Raw genomic sequence first — 23,254 nt, 5'->3', positions numbered from 1 at the left:
ATATCAATTAAAAGCCCAGTTTCGTTTCTTGGTCTGGCGATAAACTTTTGTTGCGCTCTTTCGAAAGTCGAGATTTTTTCAACACAGTACCTCTTGACGCTGAAGACAAACACAGCTCTTTAAATAATATTGCGGAATTTCTCTTACCGTTTGATCTAAGTCCCATTTCTGCCGCCATTAACACTTGTTCGCTATTTGATACTGCTAAAAGACTCTTTGCTTTTCTTTTCTTTGTGCGAAGAGAAGAATCGGAAAACGCCACATGTGGTCTACCTACATTGGATCTAATAGAGGATGAAGTTGATGGCCCAACATCAAGACGGTATTTTCCAAAGTCTTCACTCTTGGAAAACCAACTATAATTACGGGCTAGAACACGGGCCTTAACTCGGCAAGACCCCTCCCACTTTGAAGAAAATTGGTAACACAGTTTTTTTATACGCTCTCCTAGCTTTTTAGTATCCACGTCTCTTCCGATCACCGCAAAAATTTTCTCTAACACAGCATCACGACGCGTTTCTTTTGAGCTCGTCAGCCAAATTTCAAAAAGTTCTATCCGAGGAATCGCCATGAAAACTTCTTTTAAAGCTGTGGTAGCAAATTGTAGCAAAATTTTATTCCAGTAGCTGAAACACAGAATCCTAAAGGTCGTTTCGCTGTTAAAGAATGGACGGAACTCGATGGACCAATATAAGTTTTTCTCAGTAAAATATCAAAAATAATATTAAGCTATGGCTGTTTTAGTGATATTTTACTGAGCGGATTTGTATCGATAGTAAAAACTTTATAATCCTCTTACTTACCCCTGAAGTACAAAATTGTAGAAATTTAATCAGCAAATACTCAATTTTATGAAATTGATACTTATTCGTATTATATCTTTTGACAAACTTCACAGCGATGTTCGGATAATAAATAAAAATTATTCAATTGACGCACCGGCTTGTGTTTGTAAACGGTTATCTTTCTTAAAACTATTGTTTTGACAAATTTTTAGTACACTGTCGTAAAATTTGGTCATTTTTACACAACATACCGAAAGAAAATCATTTTCGCAGAACTTTTTTTTTTTTAATTTTGGCATCCTAAAACAATAAAAAGTCACAGTGTGCACCGTCAGGGGCAAAAATGATAAAAAATCAATGAGAACGTTGAGCTACTTTAAATTTTCCTTTTATTATGCTAAAATTTAATGGGCTATAAAATGGGTATCTTCTTTTATTAAATAATTTTTTTTTACTAATTAAATTTTTGAAATTTTGATGAAAATTTGTCGAGTTTTTACAGAAGGAAGTATATTTCTATAAAAAAAAAATTTAAATTAAAAAATAAATAGTCAAAACTTACATATAGCCAAAATGTTGAGGTACTACAAGTTTTTCGCTGACTGTATGTATTTTACTTAAATTTTTTTATTGTAATATTCATAAATATTAACAGCGTACTGTGTAGAAGTATGATACTATAGTAGTACAGTGAAAATATACATATATATATTTTTTTGAATAAAAATTATTTTTGGTAAATATATAATGGGTTATTTTATCCCACCGTCAGTGTATTCGTCAACCCTCCACAACGTATACGATACCTCCTCAGCGTGAATAAGCATACATAAGCAATTGCATTCTCTGTTTAACATTGTCAAGTGCGCGACTGCAGGCGAGACGCCAGCATGCTTTTGGGGGTAGCTCAAAGTTCTTACTATGCCATTGTGAAGTTGTAAAGTTTTGTTCTCTTTGAGCGCTACTACGAATAGTTTGATAATATGAAATGTCCACAGGTGTGCGAGTATAGTCTGCTATCAGCAGCCGACAACTACAACCGGACTACTCGGAGCGTCATTGCACACTCACTTGTACGCTCTATTGGGAGATTTTAGCTAGCTCGCGACAGCTGGTGGTTGCTTGCCTTTTTGCTGGCAGATGAGTGTCAGTTATTGTTGTTAGCTTCCACCGTTTGGAAAGGCGTAGGAACGCGAACGCATCGTGCGGTAATTTGCGTGAAGAAAAAAGGAAATTTTGCAGTAAAATAGTGTCAAGCAGTTAAGATTTGTGTCAGAAAAAACGTATCAAAGATCGAAATAGCATACAGCGTGTAACATATGCAGCCGAATTCGTCAGCATAAATTATTTATAAACTATATGCAAAAAAAATATTTAAAATAAAATGAAATTTTAATACATAAAGTAAAAAATCAAATTTGATTAGAGAAATTATCAAAAATTCTGTGCTATATTTAGTAATGAAAATCGTCGCACACTTCCGACGACAACGACCGGGCAAAAGCAAATATAATAGCGGCAGAAGTAGCAGCAGCAGCCGCAGCAGGAAACCCACCGAAATTAACTAAATTAATTTATATGCTTAGTTATGGAATTGGCGTATGCTTTTGCCACTTAACAACGGTAAATAGCCTTAATTTAAATGTTTTCAAAATTTCATTTAAATAATGATCACGGAAAGAATGTGGGAAAAAACTAAATTGTTTTATTAATGAAGTGACAAAAATGATTTTAAAAATTATGTTGTGCCATTTTCTTAATTTTCTGCCTTTCGTTGGCTCCGTCACACCCCGAGTAGATACTACAATTTTATTTATGTTTGTGTCACTCCCGCCGCAATAGGCGACTAGGGAGTTACGCTGTAGCCAGGAAGTTCAACATCTCAATGGATTTGTTGTTTCGTGCTCTCGCAATCACCTGCCAACACTCTCACGCATGCCGGTTTAAATAAAATGAATCGCAGCTTCACAACTTGTGTCATCAGTGGCTGTTTTTTTTTTGTATTTGTTTTGTTTTTTTTTGAATTGCTTTGTTTTGTCTTTTTGTTTTGCAAAATTTTTTCTTTTACGTAGCGAATAAATAAGTGAAAAATTAATATTGATGTTTCAATAACAACACGTAATATTTCCGCTTAAATACCTGTTTTTAGCTCTGTTTATGCTATCATTTCTACTAGCATAACATTTTATTTGAATAAAATATATCTTTGCACACATGTTTCCTAGAGTTAAGAGTAGCCAAAGCGAAAGCGCCATCACCTAAAGGGATGCATACGGTGGCAGCAACATGTCTGGCTGTGGTGACAATGGGTCTGTTCATATAAAAATTATCCAGTAACTTGCCAGTAACTTAATTTCCGAGAATTCTCTCTCAAAGAGAACAAATTTTAAAAAAGTGTATTAAGGCAAAACCAGTAACGATTTGCAAGTTTTATGCACAGCTGATTAAATTGCAGGCAGGAAAAATCACAAAACTTATAAAAAATCTCTCTAGAGCTGCCTCGTATAAAATTAAAAAAAAAATAACGCAAATAAAATGTAAAATAACGAGCTTCAGAATCACATGATTTCATCTTGTCCACAATAATTTGTTTCAGATTATCATTGCTGTCAGCTGAAGAAGCAATTCGCCAATTTTAATTCGTGTTTGTTTTTACTTTGCAATCAGCTGCAAATTCTTACAAGTAAAAATTTATCCAGTCAAAATTTGCAGACTTCCTCTCAAAATGAGATGTGATTTTGCTCTCTCACTTTCCCCTACTATTATTTTGGGTACATGAACACCAAAACGTCATAATTTGTAACAAACTATTTGCTTCGTGAACAGACCTTAGGACTTTAAGTCACAAATTCGTTATGTTTCTATGTTTTAATATAGATTGGCCTAGAAGTAATACCCATTCAAAGGTTAAGCATAAAATGAAAGCAAGTTAATGGGTATTAGAGTAAACAAAAAAACCGAGGTCTCGGTGCTACCCTTCGTAACATTATTAAGAACCGTTTTCTCAATATCTGTTATCTTATCAGAAGAAACTCGGTAGATAGATAAAGAAGAAAGTTAGTACGCAAATATTTGTCGGTTAATTTCTAAAAAAGTTGAACGGAAGATGAGCTGCCAACAGAAACAGAAAATAGAAATTGGTAGCTGATAGCAGAAAAATAATAAAAATAAAAATACATTATTTTTTGCTATCGGTTTGCAAAATTACTGAAGTTGTTTTTAATAATTCAGTTATTCACCCGAATTTACTTTCCATCTAGTTTGCGGGGGTAAGGTTAATTCGATGAAAAAAGCATATTTTACAGATTTTTTTTTTGGAAATTCAAAATTGCAAAATTGAGCGAGTGGCAGTGAATCTCCGGAGGTTCTCGAAAAAAGTTGATTTTGTATAAAAACTCGCAACAGAATCATCTGGAACGAAAAAATAAAATGCATTTGTTAGAGGAGATGTTTCTCTCGAACCACTCCAGGGAGAATTTTTTTTCTATTTTCCAATTTTTCGTTGCACAAACTAGATTTTCGCAAAAAAAAAAAAAAAACAAGAAACAAACTGGCAAATTTGTTTTTGAAAAATAAATAATTAAAAAAACCAAAACAGTTGTCTGGAAAAGCTGGTGACTTATGTGAAAAAATTTAGTTAATTTTTTTTTCTCCGATCGCCTTGAAATTTTGACACAAAAAATGTTTAAAAACCTTAACCATTTTAATTATTGTAGCTCATGTTTCTGGAAAAAGTGTAGCCACTAATTAATAAAGTGTCCACTGCGATTGTGAATTTATCTAAGAATCTTATTAAAATTAACTTTCGCTTCTGCCTCCAAGAAACCATGCCCGTCATCTAATTTTTAATAATAGTGGCGTGTCGCTCGGCTGTCAATGCATTTTTTATTCGGCATTCAAGAAATTTGGTTTCCGATTTCTTGTTGTTTTATCATTAAAGTTAATTATTAGTAACAACAAAAAATGCAGCTGTTGTGTAATTTTTGTTTATTCACAATTTGTTTTTGTGGGTCCGTTTCTAATACATATATTCAAAATGATCGATCAAGCCGACGTTTGCTAACTAAACCTTGGTGAAAATGAAATTGTAATTTCAAGTAATCATTCGCTTAAGTTACCGTCGATTACATAAATGCAATATTAACCTGGCTTAAGAAAACGACAGTTAGGGTGGAAGAAAACTGACAAATGGGGCAAACCGATGCGGCTCTGTAAAGACTTTCGATTAGTAACGTCCAAGATTTTGTTTACCCAAGACGAATCAAATTAATTTCTGTTTTCTAAATAACAAACAATATCAAGTGAAATCACACACACACATAATTCCAAAAGAAGTAAGAACAAATTCTTTCATTGCAAATTAAAATATTTTAAGGTGCCCGTAATTAGGATTACGATAAATTTCTTGGTAACATTTCAGAAAATAATTACAGCAAGAAAATAACTTTCGAAGAAAAGGGTTTCTGTCAGTTTTATTACTCTGCTCCAAGCTTCCCAGACCGTGTTGTCCTATATTAAGGTGAGAAATCTATAGAAGTGAAATTTCTTCATACTTTGGGGCCTGTGCTACCTAGGCTCTTACACCACAATTTGTGAATAAATTCTGGTGCTTCTTTTTTCAGATACTGTATTTTTTAGCTTTGTCCTTGTGAACTTTGCATGGTATAGACTGAGTGCTTTTTAGTACTTTTTTCTGATATTTACTACAAATTTTGTCAAATTCTCACTTCGCTATTTTTGTTTTGTATAGTAGCTGTAGCCGAGTAGCCGAGTTGTTGGTGTGTTACTACCATTCGGAAGACGTAGGTCTCCGTAAACTACCAAAATTAAGAAAAAGTTGTTTTATAATAGCGGTCGACCTTCGGCAGGCAATGACGATACCTCCGAGTGTATTTCTGCCATGAAAAACCTCCTCATAAAAATATCTGCCGTTCGGAGTAGGCTTGAAACTGAAGGTCTCCCCATTTGAGGAACAACATCAAGACGCACACCACAAATAGCAGGAAAAGCTCGGCCAAACAGCCAAAAAAGGGTGTAAGCGCCAATTGCATATATTGCAAAAGCTTGTTATCAAAAGATTGTTATTGTCACAACACCTGCGGTATAGCAAAATATTTCATTTAGAAAAATAATTTTCAAAACATGTACAGTGAGTATCGCTCAAAATCGTACAGTTAGTTTTTACTTTGTATGATATGCTTACATTTTTACGAATTTATTATAAATATATAGTATGTATTCTTATAAACCTGATATAATAAATTAAAAGCTCAAATTATCACGAAAATATTTAATTTTTTACCATATATGGAGAAAATGCGTCTGGTTATGAGTTAGAAACCTTATGACATCTCAATTTTTAACATTCTCTACTTATTTTTGGTTTCTATAATAATATGCTCTATAATAAATGTATTTGAAAAGTTCTAATTTGCATGGAATTTTTTTTTAACTTTAGAAATCTTTTTTAGGTTTTACTGTTTTCGATAGAATGTATAAAAGTATAGATAACAAATTAACAAAAAGTTAAACTATCAAAATAATTATTGTACGATTTTTAGTGACACTGACTGTCCATATGTGTTTACATATGTTTGTTTAAAGAAATTAAACCTTAGCTAATTTTTGGGAGCGTGTCATTATTCTGTATTACAAAATTCTGGGTGACAAAATTCTGTAAATTGCAAAAAAATCTGCTTTTTAAAATTCTGCTTTTTTAAAATTCTGCTTTTTAAAATTCTGCTTTATTCAAGTTTTGTGATTTTCGTCATACAAGAAGTAATAAAATAAACATTTATTCCATAAATATACATATTTATAATATATGTTTAAGCGATAACAATATCTTAATTTAGCCAATTACAATATTTTTTGGAATTCTTTTAAAATATGTAGTGTGATTCATTTCTTTTCTTAATAATTCTTCGCAGCTGTTCGTTTTTTTTAGAAGAGTTCTACGCAAAAATACTGTGGATTGCGTAGCCGGAGTCGGACTGATGAGGGTAATTTTTTTGAAGCGCGGCCGAAGGCCGCCCACGCGAAAAGAAGTTCTACGCAAAAATACGGTGGATTCTATCGAAACTGAAGAAAAAATTATTATTATTATTATTATTATTTTTTATTTAATATCTCGAATAATAATAAAAAATAGTAATAATAATAAATTAAATAATTACATTACCTCTTTAACATTGTTAACATTATATTTTAATACATAATTTTGTAATACAGAATTTTGAAAGCAGAATTTTAGAAAGCAGAATTTTAAAAAAGCAGGATTTTAAAAAAGCAGAATTTTAAAAAGCAGACTTTTAAAAAGCAGAATTTTGTTTTTAGAATTTTGTACATACAGAATTTCGACACCAACCCTAATTTTTTCCATCGAAAAATGATTTAAAAATTAAATAGGTATAATGGAAAATGAATAAAAATTTATTTGACCTGTAAGCTCGAATTTTTCGCTTTGTTTTTCTCCGCTGCAAACCGCGTAAAACGCCTTTGTAACGATAAGGTTAAACAGAAAAGTTTATTAATAAAATAGCAGCTGAATAATAAGAAAAAAAGTAATATTAAAATCTTACTTCTTTACGTTTTTTGCCAGTGCATAAAATGTTGATGATTGAAAAACTATGATCTTCTATGAAATTTCTGCCTTAAGTGACAATAAATTCCCAGTGCGATTATCAAATAAAAAAATAAAAAAATTATTTCTGAAGAAGCATACTCGTATTGCCTGCTCATACATATACAATACATACATACATATGTATATTTTGTGAAGCTATTTTAAGCACGCCCGCGTTTCGCTGTCATTGTGCAACACGCAATTCTTGCATTTTCGTTTGTGCAACAAATTGAAATGAAATACAGATAGAGAGTTTTACTTTATTAAAAATCAAAAACAACAAAACGGCAATCAATTAATTCATACATTTTTAATTTCCTTGTGTTTTTATTCTCTCTATTCAACCATTTCAAAATCATCACAACCAACAACGAAACGAACGACAACCAAATCTCGCCTTCATCATCGCCTTTGCATTTCGCCAGTATCACATCCAGCCTCAGCAAGAGCCCCAACCACAGTCACAACTCGCTATGAGCTATAACATCGATTGGGTATTCAACCGTATGCGGTATCATTCAGGTTTCTGGCTCATTGTTAGTCAGATTGTCATCACAGCGGTGGGATTGTTTGCCAAATTCGTGCTGGGTAAGTACAAGCGAAATTTGAAAAGAAAATAAAAATTTGTGATTTGCCACAAAAGCCGTATTTTAGCATGATTCAATTATAAAAGTATAGGTAAATAATGACAAGGGGTTTGACACTACCTTATAGGGATTACATTTACGAAGCATGAAGAAAGAGGGAAACATGTTTTTCCTTTGATAAACGATGATGATAAATGGTTCACTAGACAGGGCTAGTTTACTGAGGCCGCAGCCCTTGGTCGGGAAAAATCCGAGCCATTCCGGTAACGTAGAATCGGCTGCCATGGGAATGTATAAAGGTACTGAAAAAATACGTTAAATAGCTAATTAGTAGGCCGGTAGGTGAAATGGTTGAAGTATCAGTCTGGAAATGTAGCACTAAAGCGCCGTTTTGATACTATTATGAGATCGCTAACAGTGAGATATCTACAGCCGGCGTATTTAACGTATTTTGTTTCTAAGTTTTACGAAAAAAAGAAAGATTAAAAATTACACACAGTCAATCGGTAAATCTTCTCTTCAGCCATGATTCCATCATAAAAGGTTTGCCCAGCAAACAAATTTCTTGTTCCCTTTTGACAAATCGGCTTCCTTAGCAAGACACTGTGTTGCTAATTCTAGGCATTTTGAACAAAAATGGAGGTAAAGTAAAGTTTGTAGGACAAACATTCCGTTGGTATCACCACTTATTTGCTGTTTTGTTTTTATATTCGCTGAAATTTGAATTTTAGTAAGTTTTCTAGTAAAACCTAAATATTTAATGAATAAATTATAAATTTGCATTTATCATGTTATTTCCTTTGAGGCTTTTCTGCCCCAGTGTAGCGACACCCCTTTCGCACACACACCCACACATCCACGTGTAAGTTCCATTTAAACAAGTGGCCGATAGTTTACATATTAGAATTTAACTCTTTCGCTGTGAACCTTTGTGCTTACAGGTTTCTACCTGCCCAACTACAGCGCCTCTCCTTCTGTGTCCTACAGTCTATATCTTCATTGATGTGTACATAAGTTCTATCCTATTTTCTTGCCTCCCGGCTGTAGTCTGTTTTCTTTAGCTTAAAAGTTAAATATGCACTTTTATTTTTTATAATTTTAATATTTACTTATTCATGGTAGATGATAAGATTAGCTTCAGTAAATGAACTAATACAGACAGGTAATAATAAAGGCAGTCAATAAAGCAAACAAGAGCAATAACTAATGCCCTTTCCAATTTTATAGCACGAATGTATGCCAACAAATAAAACAAGCTTAACTTATTGAGTTTATTTAAGTTGAAATTTATTCTAGTCACCATAGTTTTTGCTCCGGTTGTTGTGTAATTTGAGGGCAATGTTTATACTTGTGTACCTGGTAGTTAGAAAAGTAAAAACAGCTAATTAAATTTTGTTACGAATTTAGTTAAACAAACATGACAAAAGCAAGTTATAAACTGTGCCATAAGATAATGGGCGGAAAAAAAAATATCAACATGTTCCGTGTTTTGCAAGACACTATACAAAAGAAAAAAAAAATGGGGCTACAGCAGAAGCAAAGTTGTATAGTCGCCACGAGCACTGGATTGAATACATTGTCGGCTTCATTATAAGAACACTGGGATTGACGGAACATGTTCCGATGAGGTTACCATCACTTGGGTGTATGAAGTGAAGTCCACAAGAGGTTCAATAAAGCCTGGTTCCAGCCTTTTGAGTATTGCTAAAAAAATGGTGCTAGTATTCAAAGGAATTTTCCAAACAAGAATGTAGCAATTACAACGTGTAAATCTTAAATATAAGAAATTGTTAAAAAGCCCTTTAAATATTGTATAATAACACAGTCCTGCGAGGTACAGTTTCTAAAACGGCTATGGGTGTTTCCTGAAGGGTTTTTTATGCTGAAAACGAATATGACCTTGAAAATGCTCCAGCACGTCAGGATTTTTGGCAATTTGAGGTTAAATAGTCAAAAAATGTAGATTTTGGCCATTTTTAAATTTGTTTTTGAGCAAAGTACAGTTTTTTTTTTAATTTTCCACAACGGCATCGCAAAGTACTACTCTTTAGCTTTAAGGTCCTTTTTTAAAAATATTTTTACGATTAATATAAAAAAGTTATTCTATTTTGAATTGGAGGCTTTTAGATATGCAAATTCAACCTTTCTAATGTCTAACGCCTCTGTAAAGGGCGAATTCAAAACATTCAAAAAAAATTTAAAAAATGGCCAAAATCTAAATTTTTTGACTATTTAACCTCAAATTGCCAAAAATCCTCACGTGCTGGAGCATTTTCAAGGTCATTTTCATTTTCAGCATAAAAAAACCTTGAGGAAACACCCATAGCGGTTTTAGAAACTGTAAAAAAGCGAGATTTCGCAGGTCTGTGTAATCAATTTAAAAATGCAACAAAAAAAATGTGACTTGGGATCAAACGTTCAAATTTATGGGGACAAAGTGTAGAAAAGTAAGGAGTTCGTTTTTACTCAATCAAATTTAAGATGAATACGCTTCTTCTATGAAATAATTCATTATGATCCTAATTTGCTCAGGTAACATGAGAACTTCATATTGTCGAAGCATCGCAACTTGGCCATCTACTTTCAAATTAAAAGAATTAATATACAAAATATAATTCTTGGATTAAGTTAAGCCATTTTTGGGTAATTTCTGCGAATGACTTCTATTTATATTTGTATGTATTTAATATATACACATACATATGCATATAAAATAAATTTACATTGTCCATGAGCAATGAATTTTAAATATTATTATAGTTTGGGCGATAAGAAATCCATTATATCCTCGGTCGATGTCTGTAGTGATCGATATCTCGTAAAGTAACGATCAAACAATTTAAAGTTTATGCTTGTTGTCCAGGTGACATTTCACACTAAAAAATCCTTAACCTTTTTTTTTGTTTGTTCCATTCATCGATTTCTTTCAGGCATTTTTGATATTAAGGAAAATGTCGAAATATCGAAGTTGGCCGGGGCAGATATGCCATGACCCATAAAACAGTATGATTTAGAATAAAAATACAATTTATTTACTAAAAAGTGCGTGTAGCGTAGTACACTTAACAGAAGAGAAACAGCAGACAAAGAAAGAGGGAGAGACCCGAGAGAGCATGAGAGAGAGAGAAAGAATATATATCTAAATAAATTTACAACATTTGCAGAGAATACTAATTGACAAAATTTACAAAAAACGGAGAAGGGTCGATCGGTGTATGTACATATGTACACGCACAAACGCAGCGATTCCAGGACCGTGGCAACGGTACAAATTACCGCAATACCAATAAATCCGACGCCGGAATGGATAGAACTTTATAGTACGCACAAGCACTATCCAGGAAACGGAAATAAGCGTCAAAAAGTAGGCACCAAAAAAAAAAAACGCAAAAAAATGGGATCAAAAACGCCCCAAACAGTAGGCACCAAAAATATATTTCCTACAAGTTTGCACCAACAAACAAGCGCCAAACAGTAGGCAGTGTTATTTCTCAAATCTAAATTAGCAACCACAAGGAAAAACTCAGGAAAAATAGCCTAAAGTGTATCTCCTTTTCCTCTATGTTATATCTTTTTTCTCTCTCGCGGAACGAAAATGCCCAAAACGTTGCATGGCGTTGAAATTTTACTCTCCATTCTCGCTCGTCCGTCGACGCCTACGAAGTTTCACTTTAATAATGTGCACTTAAGTCATTTTGGCGCAAGTCATAAAATATTTAAACATTTATTATTCGCTTAAAAAAGCAGTGCTATTCCTTGGCAGGTACGGCGAGTCGCCCTAATGTACATACATACATACACACATATATCCTTTCCTCTCAGTGTCAATGCAATTGTTTATGCTCGTCCACTTGATTCAAATTGATTACGGCTCAGTTCAAGCATGACAGGTGGCCGAGTGAATTATGGCAAAAGGTGCAGTAACGCGGGCATTCGTACTACTACAATACAAATAAATACACATATCTACATACTAAATAGCCTTCCCGAGCGCGTTTGTCTTTTTATTGTCTCAAATCCTATGCAAATACTCAAACACTTCCCTTTGCTCATTTCTGCGACATTTTTAGCGTAATTTTTAAAAAATATGCAGAAAACAAAAAAAGTTTAAGTGTTCACAGTAGCGTACACGGAAATCCGGACACTCAAAAATCTACAAAATTTTTATTGCATTTTTGGTCACCAGAAACCGAGTTGAAATTAATTTTAAGAATGGATATACTTATATACATACATACAGCTGCGGTCAATATAATTTAGTGCACACACTGTGGGAAAAAAATGAAGAAGAAATAAGATTTTTTATGCAAAATATTTTTGTTGTTTTTATTTTAAGGAATTATGACTGTTAATAATAAATTCATGAAAGTAAATTTAGAAAAATAATTAAATTTCATACGCATTCTTGCATCAAAACTTTTGCGGTCAAAAAAATAGTAGTACGATTTTCATGAATAAAAAACACCTTTTCTTTTCATCACATTTAAAGGAAAAATAATACTTAAATAATCATAACAATAACTAGTATTTAGTAGCGTATCTTTTGTTCGATATTACCACAACACATCGCCGATGCATCGAATTAATGAGATTTTCACATCGTTCCTTAGGTATTGATTTCCATGCTCGCTCAGCTGTTTCCCAAAGCTGATTATTATTATATTTGTTGGATGAGCATCAGCAACTGCCTTCTTCTTCGTATCGCACCACAAATTCTCGGTTGGACCGAGGTCTGGAGACTATGCAAGCCATTTCATAACCTCAACCCTATTTCTCTGAAACCACTGCTGCGTCAACTTGCTTAAATGCTTTGGGTCATTGTCCTGTTGGAAGACCTAAAGCAGTGGAATTTCTTCGCGAGCATATGGCAGCTCGATATCCTCCATATTTAAATCATTCACAGAACGAGCCATGGTTTCCTTTATCCAGTATATCGGTCCTACACCATAAAATGAAAAACCGTACCCAAATCATAATACTTGATCCTCTATGTTTAATAGTTGTGGTTGTGTATTTCGGGTCGTCTAATGTATTAGCGAGATCCTCTGGTACCATCGATTTTGGATTCATCTGTATACAAAATATTTTTCCATTTCTCGGTGGGCCAATCGAAGTGCTTATTTGCAAACTTTAGCTTTTGTGCCACATGCCTTTTAGTTAGTAATGACACTTTTCTTGGGCTATGAGCTGCCAAGTTGTGCTCCCGCAAACCTCCACGAATAGTTTCCACGTTTGCCTCCAAATCCAGTTCACTTCTAATTTTAGTAGCAGGCGCGAAAGGATTATTTTTTTAATACCTAACCACACTATTAATTGATTTAGCAGTAAATGCGGGACGCTGTCCACGTGTCTCTGGTTGGGATTTATATTTTTATGCGTTACAAAACATTGTCGGTAAACAGCCCACAATATCTTCAACTTCTTTGCAAGCTTTCGCTTTCAAAATTAGTTTTTTATAGGACTGCACTGTTCAGCGGTGCGTGCTTGCCTCGTACCACAGCTGAAAATTTTTCAATCAGGTTTTCACAAAATGATGTGTAAATACATAAAAAAATGTAATACTTACCTTTTTGTAAATTTTTTTCTATGCTCACTCTTTGCACAATAATTATTTTGACTGACTCATTAGCCAATACACTTGAAAATAAATGAAATTACGTCACCAAGTACTAATGTATACAGTTATAACGATACTTTTTTTTTTGAACTCTGTCTATACATCAATATCTTAAGAAGAATACAGCACGAAGAAGATAACGAAAAATAATAAATACATATATTAAATTATGTGCGGTACTAGCACTACTATTATTTTGGCCGCAACTGTATGCCTTAGCTGTTTTATTATAAATTTCCAACAAAAAAAAATAAAATAAAATAAATGTTAGAGCGTTTGGCGGAAATTGCAATTTATTTATTAAACGAATTTATTAAATTTTTAATAGCTTTCAATGAGAGTATTCCTTAAGGGGGTAGTATGGTATTTTTTTTTTTCATTTTTTTTTTTTTTTTTAAATTATTCTATAACATCTTAAGATTATTGTGTGAAAGTTTGAAATGCATTGGAGTAAAATTGACAAAGACACAAAGGATTAAGTATCTACCTCTCCAACCGGATTTCACGCTGCCGAAATCTTTAAACGCGTTTTTCTCACACTTGCCTTTTTTACGGTCGGTGTCCACTGTAGATTCATATCTACTGCACCGATTCTTTTCAAATTTGGTTTTTTTGTTTCTTTACTTTATTCACGAGGTAATGACGTCGAGTTTTTTTTTTTAAATTTTGTCATATTTTAAAACAACAAAGTTTTCAAGTTTTTTTTATGAAAAATCGGTGTTTTGACTTCAAAGCGCTTTAAAAAATTAAAAAAAAAAAAAAAAAAAATTCGACGTTGTTACCTGCGAAACTTTATTAGCTGATGAAATCAATTTGGTTTTTTGATTTTAGTTGATCCAGTAATGAGTTCTGAGGGACACCGCAATAAAACTTTTTTATGAGACGTCCGCGAAGATTCGCTGCCACCAACTCATTTCTTCATAAAAATCAATGAAAATTTCACACAATATTCTTTAAATATGACTTTATAATGAAGTAATTTTAAAATTTTGAATAAATCAACTGTGTCGACAAAAAAAATTTCGAAAAATATGCTTGTTTTACACCGAATTAACCATACTACCCCCTTAAAGTAATATTTTCGCTGCTTGGAAGTTCTAATTAATTTGAGAAAAATTCTAATTTAGTTGGTCCTCTGTTTTATGTGCAGTCAACTAAATTTTGTATGGTTTCGTCGGTAATGCCATCATACCAAACATTTTCGCTAATGACATCTAGCTCCTGATAGCATCTTGGTTTTCCTTTTCGTCACTTTTAGCTTCAAATTGTACCAAATATTTTCGAACGGGTTGAGATTGGGACTATTTCCAGACCATTCTTTGGCCAAAATACCGTTTCTCCGCCACAAATAATCCTTAGCACTGATAAGGAATAAATAAAGGTAAGGGCGAAAAAGTTAAAAAAAACTTACAAACTACCTATAGTCTTACTACTTAATAGAATCCGTACACATTTGGCCCATTGACATGGCACATAAAATTAACTCGTCTTGTTGTGAATAGAGTTGTCCTATTGAAGGCATTAAATTCTCAGCGAGTCACCTATATTCCGTTAAAATTCAATTATAATTTATCGCTACACAGATGTCTGGATTTTAGTGCGCGCTACTGTATGTATGAAAGTACAAAGAAATGCTTTACTCATAATTAAAAATCTGGGTCAAAATCGTATATGGCATTTCGCTTGGGAACAGACTGCGGGGGCATTCCACTATTAATGCCTTCACACTTGCACTATTAGTTAGACATATTAATATGTACATACCAGCTTGATTAAAAAGTTCCTGGAACAACCGCCAGGCGACGCCCTAAGTCAACTGATTTGAGTTCTGTTTTTTATTAGGTGACCACATCTATGATTAACATTCTTGCCAAAATTTTGTAGCCATGGCTTTACATTTGTAAAAGTTACGGCGTTTTGTGTAAATCTATCTCTGTACGTGTTCTCGATTTTTCCAGTTTTAAACGAGTTTGTATTAAATTTTGCATTAAAAATGAATTCAATGGTGCGAAAGCCGTAGAAATACTGGGAAACTGTTTCGGTAATGATGTTCTAAAGGAAATAGAGACATACTAGCATGGACGCTTCAGAAGAGATCGTAAGTCCATAGATCGTTCGAAAACTGGGGGAAGCATCAATAAAGAGAAAAAAAGTTGTTCAATAACCATCAAAGAGCTGGCAAAGGACTTGAACATCGCCTATGGATCCATTCAGGACATGGTAGTTAATGAGGGTTTTGCTGCAAAGTTGGTCCAAAAAGACCTGAATTTCATGCAAAGAAGGGACCACGTTGATATCGCCAAAAGCATGATTTCTTTGTCTGAATTCGATCCAACATTCATCAAGTGCATCATTACTGGAGAGGTTTATAAGTACGACAGATATCAGACGAGTGAGTGGATAACTCCAAATGAACGAATACCAAAAAACCACGACGATTTCAGTCGAAAAAGAAAGCGATGCTCTCGGTTTTTATGGATTACAACGGTTTTGTACACCGCAAATTTGTGCCAGAAGGCCAGACAGTTAATAAAGACTATTATTTGCATGTTAAGAGGTGTTTACGTGAGGCAATTGGCCAAATACGATCGAATTTGTGGGAAAACTACTCGTAGATTTTTCATTATGATAAAGTTCCGTCGTACAGTGTCATCATTATCCGTGAATTTTTGACCAAGAACGAAACGAATACCATCCAACAGCCATCGAATTTACCTGACATGGCTCCCTGCGAACTTTTTCTGTTTGATCGAGTCAAACAACCACTACGGGGAATCCGTTTTAACAGCTGAAAGGAAGTAATGAAAAAATCGACGACGGCTCTGATGGCTATATTGAAAATAGAGTTCCAGAAATGTTTTGAGAGCTGGATGAAACGCTGGCATAAGTGCGTTGCAGTTAATAGGGAATACTTTGAAGGCGATAATATTGTTTTTGGGGAATAAACTTGTATTTTGAATGTTCTGAATATATTCCGGGAACTTTTTGATCAAGTGCATGCATGCATTGACGCACATATTCTTTGTTAGATGCTTGGCCGAGCTTTTTGACATGGCAGAAATGCACTCCCGTTCTTAGTTACGCACAAACCACGTATGCATGTATGTAAGTACGTATGTATGTACATATATGCTCCATTTGCGGCACAATAATGAAATTTGTGGACACCCGTTGCAAAATACAGCAAATTCAGTAACATCGACATTGTAGTATTCGACAGCAGTGCTCTTTTCATATTCGATCTGCCTTCATTCAATTGTCCGCTTCATAGGCAAGTGCAACCTTATTTTATACTCCCACGCCATATTGCGTAAGATGCCATCTAATCTTTATTCGCTGAGTGAATCAGTCTAAATTGGCACTCACGCAAGAATGATAGAATATAAGATTGTGCCCATTCGAGGGGCATGTGGAATGTGCCCAAGAATCCAAGAAAAAGAAGATTACCAAAACAACGCACGAATCAATTGCACAAGTGTGACGTCACGTAGAGAGCGATTCTGTGAAACGATTGAAACCATAAACGCGCCGTTGCATATGCGCTTAAATGTTATAAATAATATTAATTAACACAATTTAAATAAATAGTTGTGGATAATATCACCACTTATCTCGCTTATCGATTATAGGCAATTGCCAATGAGAGTTTTTTTTTAGTTTAAGCTCTAATATGTGTAGCGCGCAAAAAAGAGTGCTATTTATATGATATGTAAATAAATTATACTTGAAAAAAGGATAATTCCATAAAGATATAGAAGAAAATACTTGGAATTATAATAAAAAAATATTTCCATAACTTGATTGGCAATTTAATTAATTATTCCATTGGAGTCAACTCTTACAGAACCATGATAATTAAGTAACTCAGTACCTGATAAATTGTCTATGCATTATTTAAATCTAATATTTTAGACCTAAGTTCATAAGATCACAAAACCTTGAACGGATAAAAACACCGAAGAAAAATTCACAGCACTACGTCGAACTGTTGTTGTAGTACGAGTAGTAACTTTGCCTTGTCAGTGTAGTGTAATCACCGGTCGTCTTCGTCTAGCTCATCTAACGGTAGGCCCAGGAAACTGGCTGTTTCGACAGGTTGGGTCCAGAGGGAGAGGGGTGTTAGATGAATGGGTTTGATGGGGCATGTGAAAAGGTAATTAGTATTGTGCGGGGTGCCTTCACATGCCGGACATATGTTTAGTATGTCGGGGTCGATTCTGTATAAGTAGGAGTTTAATCTGCTACAGTATCCAGAACGTAATTGAGCCACGTGTGACGCCGAACTCCTTCTGTCTGGTTTGAATGCATGCCAGAATGGATCTCTCAACGTACACTGATATATTTTAATAGCATTAAGGGTATTCGCCAAATTGAATGGCCTGACAGGCTAGTGCCAAACCACTTAAAAGCAATTAATCGTCGCTTTTTAATTAAAACTGTTGTAAGAGATGTACATATGTTGATTGAAGATAGAGTAGCTGTTATATATTACAACTTTTTATATTATTTATTATAAAGGGTGGTTTTTTTCATCGCATGAGAACTATCGGTATCGATAACTATGGTTTGACAGCTGAGAATGACAAGATTAGATTTGTGGGGGTTTGGATAAGTCAAACACTCAAGTAAGAAGACCATGGTACTACACCCGGATAGATTACAGTGGAAGGAATCGTTGCCATAACAGGCGGTACTACGTTACCGGAATGACCCGGATTTATTTTCGGCTAAGGACTGTCACTTCAGCAGCATGCGAATGTATGGGCAATGTTTATACTGCTACAACAACAGCACCAGTGGAACGAATAGAGAGATAGCATAGGATACATTATGAATGATAAGACAAAAAAATTGGGTTGAGGTCGCCCTTCCGCGCATCTTTTGGATTCATTGAAGAATCATTGGAGATTCGGAAGAGTATCAACTTTATCCATACTCATTACATCGCGTTGTACACCCACCAGTACTATGTTCGGCTCTTTGACAAAGCACCTGGCTCCTCTGCAGAAGTCCAACTAAGACCAACGTCAATCCATGGTTGAATCGAATGCAGAACTGACATCTAGAAAGCGTTCATGGCCTAGTGGTATGCTTGCAAAGCCGTCATTAGCCAGTCTACCAGCCAACTCGTTCCCTGTAAGACCACAATGTCCAGACACCCAAATAAGACAAACTTTGTTGTGTTTTACAATACTGTTCAGTAAGGTTTGGCAAATCATCATGAATCGTTTAACTCTCGAACAATACGTTGCAACTGTGGAAATTTATTTTGAAACAAAAAACAAAAAAACCCCTTGCGAATCTCATAGAACACTGACATTCTTTCGAAATAAGGAAAGCACTGCCGTTACGATAAATGGCGAGCGCTATCGAGCCATGCTGACTGAATTTTGGTTTCCAGAAACTATTCAGCTAAACCGACGCGATTCAGTTTTAACAAGACGGCGCAAATTGCCATACGCGCGCTTAACAATCATTTTATTGCAATAAACCATCTACCATGACGTCAATTGGACTGATCGAATGTACTATGTAACTCGTAGCCATGGCCGCCGGATTTTATATTCAAAAATAAATCTACCAGACTATAATAAAAAAAAATTAATTCCAACAATATTTCTGTTTTGTATATATTATCACTTTAAGTTCTCAAGCTCTTGAAAAAACACCCTATGTATTAATTTGAGGAAAAATACATCCGATATTTTTGCGCAAATGGTATAAAACTGTTTATGGGTGATCTTTAGCTCCTGGCCGTGCTACGACTACTAACAGGCCAGTCAACTTCGATTATTTCTGTGATTTTATCGATAGTGTCTTTAAGACTAAAAATTGCTGAACGAAATTGACGAAACCAAAATTGTACGTAATTAGCTGTTACAGTATCATAAAAACCTTCACGATTTCAGCTTGCATTTTCGCATTTTCGTCTTTATCAAAAAGAAAAAAAAAAAAATTGTAAAATGTACCGAATTTTCTGTTTGTTGATTTCCATCGTCAACACCCTGTAATAACAATTTTTATTAGTGTGAAATGTCACCTTGACAACGAGGATAAACTTTAAATTATTTGTTCGATACTTTCCGACATATCGATCCCTACAGCCATCTACCGAGAAAATAATGTATTTCCTTTTCCCCAATGCAGTGAAAACGTCAATTAAGTCATATACATTTTTAAAACTTAAGGGGGTCTTCTACCGTCGCGCCTTAATCTCGGGCCTATTTTTGGGAATTAATTACAAAGCAACCACTTGAGATAATGAAATCAGATTTTTTTTATTTAATTTGCTCAAGTTTGCACTATTTAAAAATATATTTTTCAAATCGAATTCTTTGGCCCTGTGTCCTTGAACCGTCCTCGAGGTTGCCCTTGTAAAAATGTCCTAGGCGACTTTGTTGCACGCGATCGACCATTTTACTTATCTGAAATCAAAAAAAATTTTTTTTTTATCATAAAGTGTAGCGTTGGCTATGTTTTCCCAGTGGCGATTTTAAATATTTTGAAATTTGTAAAAAATGCGTGATTTTAAAAAAAAAGTTTGAAAATTTCCTCTTTTTTTTACACTTTAGAGGCCCGCAAAATTAAACTAATCAAAAATTGAAAAAAGTGGTCTGGGAAAACATAGCGAGATGTTCACTGAATAACTGGAAAAAAGATGGAATGAATTCGACAAATATTTATAGTAGATGTGTGACCAGAAAGTTGAAAAAAGTCAACTTTCGGGAAAAGGCGTTTAAAGATAAAGTTTGGTATAACACATGATTGCAGCATGCATGTATTCTCCCCGAAATGCTCATGAAGGAACATGTTTTTCATAAAACCCTCTTTATAGCATACTCTTAACATTAGTAGCTTTTAAAAAATCTAAAAAAAAAAATCGATTTTTTCAAACCGTGACGGTAGAAGACCCCCTTAACTCAGAAATAGAGAAATTTTTGAAATCAATGCAGGGTTACGTTATAAGTGCGGTAGACTTACAACAGAAATTGACCCAACCTGTTTAATGATATTAGCTCTTCCAATAAATGCTACTTTTGCTTTAAGTGTACATATTTTGTTAGACCTGAATTATTGTTAATGGATAATAAAATTATTTTCTTACTAATTATTAGTAAGAAGGACATCATAAAAACAAATGTGTGAAAAATCGTACATATTTATTAAGTTTTCCGAATTTTCCGGTATGTGCACAATTATGCACATTAGGTCCCAAGTGTTGTCAACAAAGTAAAATAAAAATATTATAAGGCTTTAAACATTATGTGCATAACTCTGCACATGAGGTCCGAAGGGGTTAAGCTAATCAGCTCTTTCGCATGAGTGCCGGTCGATTCGTTCGATTTGGTGAATACCTCTATGGATCTATTAAAGCTATATAGTAAAAAGGCTTTTTTAGAGTGAATAAAGCAAGCAAATTTTAAAATCGCGTTTAATTAAGCTTAGAACGCCTTTTCCTTGGTATCAAGATAAACTCTCAAAATTTGTGACCAGATTTGTGCAATTGGAAAAAATCATTTCTATTCAAAATATAATCATGAAGCCTACTACTACATTGTAGGACATTTACATATGTATATTTTAAATTTCACTGATTGAATGAGTGAAACTTAACGAGCTGATAATAAAAACAAATTTGATCATTCTGAAATTCTTATCAATACTTAGTTAGCATTTTTTTAAACGTTCATAAATCTCAATAAAACTGAATAATTTTTTCTACTTAAAAACTTTTGTTTATAATTTTTATAAAAGGTTTTTATGAAGGTTATCAAAACGGGACAACTATGGTCATACATATACAAGGTGGCACAAATTGAATCATGGAAGGTTTATAATTTTTGCAAATGGCGTCGTACGTCAATCATATTTTACAGTTGTGAAGTAGGGATCTGCAGCACACAAACAGACAAGCATAATTAATAATTTTTTTTTATTTATATAGGGTTTTTTAATAGGAGGTGTTATTTTCATATTCAAAGAAAAATGCTTTTTATTAATATAAATGATCGGATGTTTATTTCATTATAAAGAGGAAGGTATGCCGCTAATAGTGGAAAATAACGTCAGGCAAATGACCACCACGACCACGCTTACAGGACAATATCCTTTTCATGAAATTTTCCATAACCGAATTGCAAAGTGGCTGCCCTATGTCCTCGATAGCCTCACGAATTCTTGAGTTGACCCTGTTGGCGTAGACCTTCTCTTTCACGTGGCCCCAAAGAAAAAAGATCTCGGTGGCCAATTGTGATCACCTCTTCGAGAGATAACACGGTCCGGAATCTTTTCCCATAAAAGATCAATGGTTTCGTTGCTTGTGTGGCACGTTGCACCGTCTTGTTGAAAATAAACGTTGTCCAGATCAATACCATCCAATTCCGGCCATAAAAAATCGTTAATCATCTCTCGATAGCGCAGTCCATTCAGCTGTAACACCTGTTATTGGAAAATCCTATATATATGTATGTATATAATTGGCACTTACACCCTTTTTTGGGTGTTTGCCCGAGCTCCTCCTCCTATTTGTGGTGTGTATCTTGATGTTGTTCCACAAATGGAGCGATCTACAGTTTTATGCCGACAGCGAACGGTAGATATTTTCATGGCAGAAATACACTCGTAGTTTTGCCATTGCCTGCCGAGGGCGACCGTTATTAGAAAAAACTCCTTCTTCATTTTGGTGTTTTTCGGAGATTCGAACCCAGATTCTTCGAATGGTAGTCACGCACCAACCCATTCGTCTACCGCGGCCACCATAATTTTTATTTAGTAAAAAAGTTATTCAAAAACCAAATTGGGTGATTAGTTGTTTAGTGTTAGTTGTATTTGCTAATTCTACCTATTACAGTGAAACCTCCCTTGGGCGGGCACTCATCGTCAGTCAGCTTTTATCCGTCCCACTCAAAAGGAGGTAACTTCTTCCGATACGTAAGATCTGGTATAGAAAAAAATGTCCGCTCAAGGAAAGCGTCCGGGTAATAGAGGTTATGCTGTATCGACATTAAAGCATTTTAATTCAGGTTTTATTCAGCAGCTTTTCTGTAAAAATTTGCATGTTTTATTGCATTTAGTAACGGAAAAGCTCAATTAATGGTTAAGACCTCTATTTAAAACGTGTTAAATATATTCAATGCTCACAAGTCAAGGAAGGTTAGAGTGTATTGCAATCCTGCTACTTTCGTAATACTCTGTTGCTGATGCTCAGCAAACAATCTGCTGGATAATTCCAGAAATTATTTTGCTGAGAACGTGATATTTGAAAGAGTTAGAAATATGTTTACAGATATTGTTATTTTATTTACTGAACTATTTTCAAATGTGATAACTCTTTTTCCACCACTCAGTATTATATTACCATCATTCTTTTGTTTATCACTTACATATATTACCAGGTGAACTTTATAACTTTTTTATAAAATAAATCTCGTATCTCAAGATAAGCAAAGTTACTTTTTCAGGAGTACTATGTGCGCAGTATTCTTTGTGCCAAATTCAGCAGCCTATTGGCACCCGAATAAATGAAGTGCGAGTATTTCTGTGTGTGTGTGCACATGCACGTACTTACATACTAAAACGATACGTTAATCGTATCAGTTAGATAAGTAAATGTGCGTGCTACTAAGGTATTTATAGAAAG

At 34.2% G+C, this 23,254-nt stretch overlaps 1 protein-coding gene across 4 annotated transcripts in view; it reads left to right on the top strand.

Moving 5' to 3' along the window:
- LOC129245070 (tafazzin) overlaps positions 1-23,254 on the top strand; it is a 36,347-nt gene that overhangs the window by 3,048 nt on the left and 10,045 nt on the right. The window contains exons 1-2 of one of the 4 annotated variants that reach the window (XM_054883040.1): positions 1,936-2,408; positions 7,848-7,998. In XM_054883040.1, the coding sequence (XP_054739015.1) occupies positions 2,364-2,408; positions 7,848-7,998 (196 nt within the window). In that variant the 5' untranslated portion in view covers positions 1,936-2,363. Of the gene's footprint in view, positions 1-1,935; positions 2,409-7,835; positions 7,999-23,254 lie in introns of those variants that run through there. The other 3 variants (XM_054883039.1, XM_054883038.1, XM_054883036.1) reach the window with 3 other exon arrangements.

Source organism: Anastrepha obliqua, chromosome 4, assembly GCF_027943255.1.
Source record: "Anastrepha obliqua isolate idAnaObli1 chromosome 4, idAnaObli1_1.0, whole genome shotgun sequence".
NCBI classification, from domain to species: domain Eukaryota; kingdom Metazoa; phylum Arthropoda; class Insecta; order Diptera; family Tephritidae; genus Anastrepha; species Anastrepha obliqua.
This window is presented reverse-complemented; position numbering and strand designations above follow the sequence as displayed.